Source organism: Eriocheir sinensis, chromosome 5 (genome assembly GCF_024679095.1).
Source record: "Eriocheir sinensis breed Jianghai 21 chromosome 5, ASM2467909v1, whole genome shotgun sequence".
Classification (NCBI taxonomy): Eukaryota; Metazoa; Arthropoda; class Malacostraca; order Decapoda; family Varunidae; genus Eriocheir; species Eriocheir sinensis.
Window position 1 is genome coordinate 15,929,051 of NC_066513.1, and position 12,500 is coordinate 15,941,550.

Sequence of the window (12,500 nt, forward strand, 5' to 3'; positions counted from 1 at the left end):
TCGACGACCTGATGCGCTTAGCAGCCTGGGGCATGTATGGGGCGCGGGCAGATCGTCGTGGGGCCTGCATTGCGGTATTGGTGGCGATGGTGATGCCCTTGGTGGCGTCCCTCGTCACATACACCTTTGTTTCGCTTCCCGGGAATGGCATTGCTTTGGATCATACCGGCTCTCTGGTCGCACTGCTGGTGCTACTCAAGATATTCGTGCTAGGCATCACCCACCACCTTCCCTTTGACCTCGATCGTCTGTGGCGGACACACATGCGTGAGAGGAGAGGGTTGCCAGGGCTGCCGTATCTGCTACAAGAGGTGGGTGTGCCTGGCCTGCTGTGTGGATGAGGAAAATAGTGTGTAGGGGTAGTGCCTGTGTCTGGCTAAATCAGCGGCATATATGCATGCATGGATAGTCTGCTCCTCTTTATCAGTATTATTTATTTTCGTTTATTAAATGATATTAATTTTCTTATCTATATTTTTACATTTTCTCATTTATTTCATACTTATAAGAGAGACACAAACTCACACTGGAAGCAACACGTCACCCACACCGTCAGAGCAGCACATTACAAACTGTATGTGTTGCGAACATGTAGGGCACTGAGGGAGTGGCTGCAGAGTTGTGCAGTATATACACATATTTTATACTGCCTAAGCTCATGTATGTCTCCCCAGCATGGTTATCCTCTCTGACCCTCACCAACTGATGACAGCAGCTTGAGAGAGTGCAGAATTGGGCATATGGGGTCATTTTAGGCACAACTACCACAACTACGACAATGCTCTGACCATTCTAGGACTGCAGAGACTCTACGACAGGCACCAGAACACCCTCAGAAAGTTGGGCAAAGACTCTTTGCACTACCCTCGCTACGCCTCTGTGGTCTAGTGGTCAGCGTGCCTGAATATTACTTCTCGGGCCCGGGTTCGAATCCCGACCCGGGAGTCGGCGTACAGCTCACCAAGCTATTCATCCTCCCTTTCCGGCTGGTCGATAAATGGGTACCTGGGGGAAAACCCGGGGAAGATAAACTGAGTCAATCCAAGATTTCACATTGACCCGTGTCCTGGGGTAACTGGTTCTTACATACCACGGGCTCAGAGGGACAACGAATCGAAGATGAGCACCGCAGTCACACGCACGCAGTTATAGTGTATGCACCCACCTTTACTTACTTTACCTTGCTACCGCCACCTTCTTCAACCAATGCGCCTTCCCCCACCCGCTGCACCGGCATAACAACAAACTTACCCCCTTTCAGTGCGGCGCTCACCAACCGCTACATAGTGTAGTGCCGGCGATAGTTCGCACAATAAACAACGTGTAGAAATGATAGTCCTGTCAAACCAAAGGGACGCGGCTAAGATTAACACCTCGTATCTCTGTCTCCACTACACCATCCCCCAACTCTTTATTTATTTATTTTTTTAGTTATCCCTTACCCTCCCTAACCATGCTCCGATTCGTTTTTTTTTTTTGTGTGTGTGTAGTTGTTGTTTGTTATAGCAATACAATTTATTTTCTGTAAATTTTCAGCCTAAGGTCCCTTTCAGACAGGGCGTATTAGCAGCGCTTCTCAGCAACGCTAACGCTTGTAAATACAGAAAATAAATGGGGGCCTACACACTCAGCCAGGACCACAAAAAGTAGCTCTGCAGACGGAATTGCCTTTGCTGCCGGTGGCGCCCACAAAAAGTAGTGCTACGCGTTACGATACGTATTTAATGTACCGTATTGGCTATACAGCCAGCGCCACATGTGCCCACTCAACTCTAAGTTGATACTAGCAACTAATTAGTGTTGTCTAAGGTCAAGAAAAGAAAGGGGTGAGAAACTCAATATATTAATGTACAAAATTAAATAATATATTCATATCATTGCATTACAAAATTAGAAGAAAAAAAATATAACACTGACATTTCATTACCTATATCATGAAGTTAATGTTTCTTATTTAAACATTTAACAATATAAATCTGGTCACATCACATGTAATGTGAAAAGGAACAAACAAGCAAAAAACTATCCCTTTAATTTCAAAGGTGGAGGAAATTTTTTTTTTTTTTTTAGTATAAAATAATTCTAAGCAAAATATGCTCAAAATGTAAATTCAATAATTTGTGTGTACTTGAAATAATACTTGTAAACCTCCCTCCATCAAAACTGTAACGCTAGATAAAGCTGAGATGTAAAAAAACTCTGTTTACTAGCACTTCATCCTAGCCTGAGAAAAAGAAAAACAGTACAAAAATAACCTGTTTCTAGAAGTCATTAACTAAAACATACACTTCTGAGTATCAATCACTAAAAGTGAGGAAGAAAATATGCACCTTTGTAATATATGTAAATAAAGCTTTCTTCCCATTCATATGCTCAAAAAAACAGAAAAATTCTAAGAGCAAAGTGAGGAACATATATTAAATGCTGCAATCAATGAAACACACTGTAAAGAATACTTAATCCATACACTGCCATTCATTATATCACAGTACTTAAAGCAATTGCAAACAATAATCAGTGCAGAAATAGCCATTTACCCTCATTTGGAAATGATATCATATTCATATTTCACCATTGATCCTTTAAAGCAGCGGTTCTCAAACTTATCAGGTCACGCACCACCTTCAAGGCTGTGACCGAGTCCACGCACCCCCGCTAAGATTCGAGCAGTACTAAGGTCCCATCGATTTCCTTAAATTTTGTCCATTTTTATATGAATTTTGTGCTCGCAAAGTATGTGACTCTGAGCGATGACTATCAAAATTGAACGAAAATGTACCTGGGGGGTGGATGAATGTACTCAGATTCTGGGTAAGTTTCAAACAAAGAGCAGGCACCTCCGCTGATGCGTATAGCATATGTTAGTTTTATAGCGATGGCAGTTAATGATAAGTTTGAAATTTCAATGACTTAAAATCCGCAATTACATTATTTTTTTTCCTTACGCACCCTTGGGATCAGCTCATGCACCCCCAGGGGTGCGCGCACCACACTTTGGGAACCTCTGCTTTAAAGCAACACAATGGAAGAAAATGTGCATTTCTATAGCATATATTAACTTAACAGATCTACAAAATATGCCTAGAACATTAATAGTGAAACCTCATGTATTAGTTGTAATACCATGGAGGAATAAACAAATAAAGAAGTACATGATAAAAAAAAAAACTTAAAAAATTAAATAAAAAGTAAAAAATATGTATTATAATATGCTACGTGAATGGCACTTCATACATTTCTGAGAGAGAGAGAGAGAGAGAGAGAGAGAGAGAGAGAGAGAGAAATTTCAAGTAGTAGCTCTGCATCCATATCCATATCAAATTCATACAATAACAATTAAGTAAGAGCTTATGAATACTAGAAAAACAAATACAGATACTTCCTTTCCTTTCTAGAAAAGAAAAGTTAACTTTACACATGTAATTAGTTTCAACCCCACAATGCTAATCTTCCATCAAATATACAGAGTTGAAATTTACAACATAAATAAAAGAGAATATGTATATACATAAAATACTTAGATACAACTAATATTTTTTTTTATGGTAATTGACTGCTGTGTGTGTGTGTGTGTGTGTGTGTGTGTGTGTGTGTGTGTGTGTGTGTGTGTGTGTGTGTGTGTGTGTGTGTGTGTGTGAAGAATAGAAAGTACGGTACATAATCAAGTAAAAAATGGAAAATTGATTCATTCTCATGGGCAAATGTAACTCTGTAATCTTACTTGCATTAGGGTTAGTGCATGAGCAATATATGTGAAACTGAACCCTCAAGTGGTGTTACATTGCTTTGCAGGTGATCAGATCCCTTTCTGCAAATGTGAAAAAAAATGCTTCTTATTAGTTCCCTTTGACATAGTCTTACATATTTCTTATATTGCACTAACAGTTCTGTTTTCCTCATAATGTCCTGTCTTGAAAAATCAATTACCTTGTTTCATCTACCAAAATTCAGCCTGCAAGTATGAGAAAGACATGAGAATAAAGCAATCCCTGCTTCTGTCATATTTATCAATCTCTTCAAAGACCATGAAACTACTTTTTCCACCAACGTATCACCTATCACCTATTTTGGCGGAATTAGGTTTTGATAAAAATTGGAAAGGAAAAGTGGGTGATTGAAAAGAAACGTTAAGTAAAAAATGAAATATTGAAGATAGAAAAGTTACAGGAAAAAAAAAAGAGAAGTATATAAATACGTAAAATGCAGCAGTAATTTATGTGAAGAAAAAAATGGGGGAAGTGTAAAAAGATAGTAGATATTGAAAAAGGATTGCTTTGGAACATTTAAAAAGAAGCTGTGTTAGATTACAACAAAATAAGTGTTAGGGATGAAAGTGGTGAGGGATGGAAAAAGAAAAAGGAAATTCATGGTAGAACCAGAAGATATAAGGAAGATAGTAAAGAGAAAAGGAACTGTTTAAGAAAACTCAAGAAAGAAATGTAGCTGAGAGCAAGTAAAAAAAGGAAAGGAAAAAGAAATACAAAGAATGCAAAATGAAATTAAAACAAGCAATAAAAAGAAAGTGAAGAGAGAGTTGAAGAAGACTTCAGAAAAAGACTAAGTGAAAAATATAAAGGGAACAGAAAATCATATTGGAAAGAAGTAAAAAACGAAAGACATGCAGAAAATATCTCCCCAAGTAAAATAAATGAAGTTATGGATGAGAATGGAAAGATGTTGAAAGACGGGGAAGCTGTGAAGGAGAGATGGAGAGAATATTTAAAAAACTTAATGAATTTTGAGGATGCATATCCAGCTGCTGTAACAGCAGCAGTTTTGAGTAGAATTAGAGGAGGAGTATATAAAGAAAGAAGTATAACATATGAAGAAGTAAATCAAGCAATAAAAAGATTAATAATGGAAAGGTAGCAGGAATTGATAGAATCACAGCAGAAATGTTGAAGTGTGGAGGAGAGGTAGTTACTGAATGGATAGTCAAGTTATGTGAAGTGGCATGGGAGGGGGGCAGCAGACTGGACAAAAGCCATCATTGTCCCAGTTTACAAGGGGAAGGGCAAGAGAGGGGAGTGTGGGAGCTAAAGAGGTATAAGTCTCCTGAGTATACCTGGAAAGGTATAGAGACGGTGCAAAGGCTTATAGAAAAGAAAATCTGTGAAGAACAAGGAGGCTTCTGGAAAGGAAGAGGATGTGTGGATCAGATATTTGCCTTCAGGATGGTAGTAGAAAAAATAATAGTAAAAGGAAAGAAACTATACGCTGCCTTCATGGATTTAGAAAAAGCTTACGACGAGTCGATTGGATGGCATTGTGGGATGTTTTAAAGATTTATGGTGTGGGAGGAAAACTGCTTAGTGCAATAAAGTCTTTTTTTATGAGAATGCATCTGCATGTGTCAAAATTAGTGGAGAAACAAGTGAACATTTTTATATAAAATTGGGCTTAAGGCAGGGGTGTGACATGTCACCATGGTTGTTCAATATTTATATGGATGGTGTTATTAGAGAAATGAAAGGGCAAAGTAAAATGTACGCTGAGGGGAAGGAAGTGGGTGCTGAATTCAATCTTATTTGCTGATGACACAGTGCTCATTGCTTGAGAAAATAGAAAGTGACTTGCAAAAATTTGGTCAGTGTTTTTGATAGGGTATGTAAAGGAGAAAGTTTTGAAAGTAAATGTCAACAAAAAGTAAAGTATGATGGTTTGTGAGCGGAGAGAAGTGAGGTTGTAGATTTTTGTATGCCCATATAGAGTAAGAGACTGAATGTGAAAAAATGCAAAATAATTTTGAATGGTGAAGAGAAATGGAAATTGGTTAATGAGTTTAAGTATCTTGATCAGTTTAATGTTGCAAGCATGGTGGTACGGAGGAGAGAGACAAGAGAAAGGGCATTGCAAGGAAGAAGGGTGATAAGATCTTTGGGACGTATCATGAATGTGGCAGAAGTGTGAGACATGGAGTAAAGAGGGATTTGAGAAATACAATAATAGTATTCAACTCCCTTCACATATGCAAGTGAAACATAAGCCTGGAATGAAAGTCAGAGGGTCTAGAGTGCAGAGCAGTGGAAATGAGTTATTTGAGGAGGCTTTGTGGTGGCAAGAGTAGAATGGATGGAATAAGTAATGTGAAAGTGTGTATGAACGTTTTGGAATGTGTCACAGGGGTGAAGGAAGAGAGAGGTGTGGAGTGGTGTGGAAAGAAGGAAGAAGCGACAGACTTCCAAAAATGGTTTGGCCACATGGAGCCAGTAATGGAGGAGGGAGTAGAGATGACCAGGATGGTGTATGAGTGAGGATGGAGGAGGAATGTTAGAGAGGACGACCCTCCAGTGAAATGGAGAAATTGGATGGCAGGAGTACGTTAGGGAGAGGGGGAAAGATCTTTGGAGAAAGCCTCTTTGAGCAGGCAAAGGAGGGAGTGTCTGGATAGAGAAAGATGGAAACTCTCTTCTGCCCGTGGGCATCCCCTGGTGGGAGCTTCCTACCATGGGAGCATGTAATGATGAAATGATGAAGATTGACCCTTAATCCCAGTATTTAGAATGTCAATTCGCTGAAGCCTGTGCATATAACACCTGTAAGTGAGGGGTTGGGGGGCAGTGAGATTGAAAGCTAAGGGAGCTGGTTGGAGGTCATGACTCTGGTTTACAACAGTGCAGCCCCTACTGTAAAAGAAATATTCAATTTTATCTAATCTAGGGTTTTATATAACATAGCTATCATTTGATGTGAATATGCAGAATGAAGCAATTAAGCATTTCCAGTGCATCCCAAATCGTTCTTGCATGAAAGACCTGTGAAATCCAAGCAGAAATGAGCTTTTAAAAAATGTTGTTTACATTACATTATATGCTGAGTACCTGCTTTGGGTGAAGATCTTTTTCGTTTCTTCGGGCGAAATTTATCAGAACATTTGGGGGCCAGGCATCTCTCGGGCAGAAAGCGAGCCTCCTTTGTTTATTGTCCGTGTGTGACATCAACTTCCATCCAACAGTGTTTTCCTCCACCCACAACTGGCCTTAAAGCCATCACCTTTGACCTGCCCACACTCCTGGTAGCGGCATCACCTTTGACCTGTCCATGCTTCTGGTAGCGGCAGTCATCCACCCAAGGTCTCTGTTCATCTCGCACAACAACCTGCAATCATTTGAGGGTGAAGTATAATATGCTGGGAGCGGAAGCCGGTAGCAACCTCACTGGAGACACAAACACCTGGCCTTCCCTAGTCTTGGAGAATTGGGATTGTCGAGGATGCCTGATGCCCTAATGTTTTTTGATGAATTTTGCCGGTGACACTGATACACGCATGGCAGGAACTCAGCAAATAATGTAATGTAAATAGATTTTTTTTTTAAGATGCCAATTTTGGCTTGATTTCACAGGGCTTACATATAACAACGATTATGGATGAGGAAACGCTGCCGGACCGCATTTATATGTTCTCTCGTTTGATTAATAAATAAAACAATGAGGAATGATCAGCTACATTATTACTAAATTAGTTATCACTTTATTATATTGAAGTGTAATTGTTTGAAAGTCCCAATGAAATACCAGATAATTTACGATGATTGAAAAAATACTTGCTAATTCTTTACAAGAACTCACTACTCCAGTGCCCCCCAATTTCAAAAACAAGCCAGAAAGGGGTGGAAAAAGGAAATTGACTGAAATATGGGACTCCCAAATTTACCCCAAAATAGGGTAAATTATGGTCAATACGATGGGGATTTCCCCTGGTACTGATATTGTGTTTGATCACTGAAAATCAGTCCATACACTGACAATGTTAAAAAAAAAGTTGTCCAGTTTTACCACACCTAAAACTCACTCAATCTGCTATGCTCCCGCATGAAACTGTCCTACAACTGCATGTACTGTTTCTGCCCACAAACTTCACTTCCGCAACTATCTAACAGAAATCACTAGAGGAACAACAAAACTTACTTCAGCGAGTGAACCCATCGTCTCAATGTTGCTGCTTTGGGCAAAGGCAACGATCTAGTCGCTCACATGAGCCCTGGTGTGTCGTCCTGTGAGGGCTTCACATGCACGTCTGCTTGTCGCCCCTCACCTCTTGAGGAAGGCGCAGGTGGGAGGCGGATGACAGCTTTCCTGGCGTAGGGGTGGACGCCTGCCGCACTCAGCAGGGTGGGGTAAGCGTCCAGGGCGCGGAGGTGGTGTCGGAGCAGCACTCGCTGGGAGTAATGGCGTGGGCAGTGCAGCAGGAGGTACTCAATGGTGTCCTCGACGGTCTTGCACCAGCAGGGGCAGCGAGGGTCAGGGGCCAGGCGGTGGGGAGTGTTGATGCGCCGGGCGTGTGGCCCAGGGCCCAGGCGGAGGAGCGTCAGGGCCACGTATAGACGCGGGACGTTTTCCTCACCCACGGCTGTGGGGAGGAGTTGGTGCGGTACTGGCCCATGAAGGTGGTGTCGTCCCATGAAGCGTGGCAGATGGGTTTAATCGGTACTGATATTGTGTTTGATCACTAAATCACTGTCCATACACTGAAAATGTAAAAAAAAATTGTCCAGTTTTAGCAAGGGTGGTAAAGAGGCAAAGACACCACACCTAAAACTCACTCAATCTGCTACTGCATGTACTGTTTATGCCCACAAACTTCACCCATAACTATCTAATAGAAATCACTAGAGGAACAACAAAAATTACCAGCAGTGAACCCACGTCTCGTTGTTGTGTTGGGCCAGCGATCTAGTCGCTCACTGTTCACATGAGCCTTGGTGTCGTCCTGTGAGGGCTTCACTTGCACGTCAGCTGCCCCGTCTTCCTGAGGAAGGCGCAGGTGAGGCGGATGACAGCTTCCTGGCGTGAGGAGTGGACGCCTGCCGCCGCCAGCACCGTGGGCAGGTCAAAGGTGGGCACGTCCAGGGCGCAGAGTCGGTGTCGGAGCAGCACTCGCTGGGAGTGGTGGCGTGGGCAGTGCAGCAGAAGGTGTTCAATGGTGTCCTCGACGGTCCTGCACCAGCAGGGGCAGTGAAGGTCAGGGGACAGGCGGCGGAGGTGAGCGCCCAGGTGTGTGTGGCCCAGGGCCCAGGCGAAGGAGCATCAGGGCCACGTCTAGGACGCGGAACGCTTTCCTCACCCACGGCTGTGGGAAGGAGTTGGTGCGGTACTGGCCTATGAAGGTGGTGTCGTCCCATGAGGCGTGGCAGGTACGGGAGATGAGAGGTTTGGCCGTGTAGAGTGGCAGGGGAAGCGGCGTTATGTTTACCTCCGGCCATGTTTTGTTTTAAACTCGCTGCTGCTGCGACGGTGGCGTACCCTAGCGGCGACGCCGCCGCTGGAGGCGGTCGATTCAAATTGCCTCATTCCGAACCTAATGCGCTATATTATCACATCCTCAGTCAACTTATTTCATAATATGTTACAAACATTCAACGAGGAGTTATGTTCTTTGTAAGGCAAGATGTTATAAACGTTTTAACCTGTAGATACAAGGATGTAGGGGTCGAATGAAATGACTAACACATTAGTCACGATCTTTTTGACGAAGGATTTGACTAACTTTGGTTTTGTGTGAAGGATTACTTAACAGGAAGAGAAATGAGGACGGTAAATATATAAGATAAATCAAATTGGAGGCGAGGGACCAGCGAGACGGGAGAGCCACTGCTTGACCAGTTGGCCAAGGTGCCCCCCTCGCAGAGTGAGTTATGGAAGGCTCACCTATCAGGCAAGTCAGCTGCACTACACACACACACACACACACCTCAGTATTATATACAAGTTAGAACCACTGCTCAATAATCCTCCTACGCATTACCCGGCCGGTTGCTTCTTCTGGAAGAACATAGTCCTGTACTACTTCTACAGGTTCTGGCACATTTTCCAGAGCAGGCATTCCGCTGTTCACAGCAATATTATGCAGCACCGCTGCAGCAATAATTATTTTTTTTACTTGTCTCTAACGTTGTACTCAAGTGCCTTAGTACTGCAAATCGTCGTTTCCACACCCCTAAGCATCTTTCAGTTGTGGTGCGTGTGCGTACATGTGATGCATTATATATGTTTTCTTGTTCAGTTTGGGGATCCAGTGCCGGAGTCAACAAGTAAGACTTGCATGCGTACCCTGAATCTCCCAAAAGATAACCTGAGTAACCTTCATCTTCTAATTTCTGACAAAGCCTAGAATTATAAAAAATGCGGCTGTCATGGACACTTCCTGGCCAACTACTAATGACATTAGTGAAACGCATTTTTGCATCGCAAACTGCCATGACATTTAGGGCGAGGTAACCCAGGTGTGTGTGTGTGTGTGTGTGTTTATTAGGCTTACCTGGCAGCCCAGGGCCCGGGTCTTTTGCCGCACGATGTGCGTATCCAGGAAGCGCAGGAGGTTCAATATCCACTTGTCACGATCCGTATATTCCTTTACATTTGGTGCCCCTGCCCACTCTTCCCCCTGGTCAGCTTGCCGCACCTGGTCCTCATTGAATAGAACCAGGTCCGAAGTTCTTGACCTGCCGGAAAAAAGTGGAAAAACTAATTAGTTATCATATGATGATGGTATATAATAATATAATTCATTCATGTAATAATATAAATTAATTCCAACATTCCCTCTTCAGGCTAGCGAGCGATAGCGCGCTGAATTTTCTATAGAAAAAATAATACCAGCAAAGCCGGAAACATTTCCTTGCCAAACATCAGACACCAAACACATGAAACATTTCGCAGTCCTTCACATCATTCATTTGTCTCAATAGCTTTGCATCATCTGCAAACAAACTCACATAGCTGGACACTCCGTCCACCATATCATTTATATAAACAGCAAACATTATTGGCGCCAACACCGAACCTTGTGGGACCCCACTCATCACAGGGCACCAGTTGGAAACCCTGTTCCTGATTATCGTTCTCATTTCCCTGTTAGTTAGGAAGTCCTCCAGCCATTTAATCAGTCCATCACCCACTCCACCCCTATTTTTAATTTTCCAAATTAGTCTTCTGTGCGGTACTTTGTCGAATGCCTTTTTTTCAAATCCAGGTACACTCCATCCCCCCAGCCTTCTCTCTCTTGTATTAAATCTGTCACCCTTGAGTAATAACACAACAAGTTGGTGACACAAGATCTCCCTCTCCTGAATCCAAACTGGCAATCCGAGATAATTTTCTCACTTTCTAAGAAATCCGACCACCTGTTTTTAACCAGCCTCTCTCATATCTTCGCAACCACACTAGTGAGTGATACCGGTCTGTAATTTAATGGGTCCTCTCTCTTGCCTCCCTTAAAAATTGGTACTATGTTTGCTCTCTTCCAGTCTTGTGGCACCCTTCCTTCACTCAGGGAGGCGCTCATTATGGAGTGCAGTTTCTCTACAAGTTGCTCACTACATTCTTTCAAGATCCACCCTGATACTCCATCCGGCCCCGTCACCTTTCTTACATCCAGCTTGTTCAAGCTTTCCTTGACCTCCTGCACCGTTAACTGTATCTCCTGCATAACCCTTCCTCTTTCCTGGCCCGGTGGCTGTACAAATTCGTCTTCTTTTGTGAAAACTCTATGGAAGCTGTTGTTCATCACTTCTGCCATCTCTGCTGGGTCCTCATATGTAGTTCCATCCATTTCCAGTTTATCGATTGTTTCTCTATTCTTTAAATTGCCGTTCACATGTCTATAGAATAGTTTGGGTTGGTCTTTGCACTTGTCGATTATATCTTTTTTATATTTCCGTTTTTCTTTCTTCTAATCTTTGTATATTCATTCCTTGCTTGTTTGAAATCGTTCCACGAGTTGATTCTTCTTCGTCTCTTCCATTCCTTCCAAGCTTCCTCCTTTCTCTTTCTAGCTGCCTTGCATCTTTTGTTAAACCACTCCTTTTTACCAACATCCTTTTTGGTTACCTTAGGGACATATCTATTTTCGGCTTCCTTGTATAGCTTAAAAACTCTTCCCACTTATCCTGTGTACTCTTGGCTTTGTACAGCCCACTCCAATTTGCATTTTCAAAAAAAGTTCTCATGCTAACAAGTTTGCCTTACAGTAGTTACTTCTCCCAGTTTTGTGATCCTCATTTTCGGTCAAACGTTCTCTTTTCTTTTACTTCAAATTCCACAACCGCATGGTCGCTCTTTGCTATTGGACAATCTACTTTAAGATTTTCTGTTGCTTCCGGCTCCTTGCTAAATACCAAGTCTAGTCTTGATGCCTCGCCTTCTTTCCCGAATCTAATATGTTCCTTAATCCATTGAGTCAGTACATGTTCCATTGCCAGTTGCAGGGGTCTTCCTCCCCACGACTCTTCTGTTCCCTGCGTCTGGCAATCCTCCCATTCTACCTCCTTGCAATTAAAATCACCCATTATAATAATTCTCTCACACTCTCTCAACATTCCATCCAGGCAACTCACCGTGTCTTGTATCATTTGTTCATATTCTCGGACCTTCCATGCATTGGTTCTTGGTGGCACATACCCTACTACATACTGCCTCCTTTTTCCTTCAGCACCCACAATTTTCACTTTCAGTACCTCTGCCAAGCCTTCACCCTCAATCACCTCCTCCACCCTAATGCC

The 12,500-nt window shown here is 42.5% G+C and overlaps 1 protein-coding gene and 1 long non-coding RNA gene across 2 annotated transcripts in view; one reads left to right on the forward strand and one right to left on the reverse strand.

Annotated features, from left to right (window-relative positions):
• The first annotated feature begins 6 nt into the window (after positions 1-6).
• The window catches only part of LOC126984650 (uncharacterized), a 29,477-nt gene continuing 16,983 nt past the window's right edge, over positions 7-12,500 (forward strand). Inside the window, exon 1 of the mRNA XM_050838515.1 lies at positions 7-311. Coding sequence (XP_050694472.1) covers positions 12-311 — 300 coding nt within the window. The 5' untranslated portion in view covers positions 7-11. The remainder of the gene's footprint in view (positions 312-12,500) is intronic.
• LOC126984657 (uncharacterized) lies at positions 3,558-4,171 on the reverse strand. Its single transcript, XR_007737281.1, has 2 exons — positions 3,972-4,171; positions 3,558-3,927 (listed from the first exon to the last, which is right to left on the reverse strand). It is a non-coding gene; the product is annotated as an uncharacterized LOC126984657 (long non-coding RNA).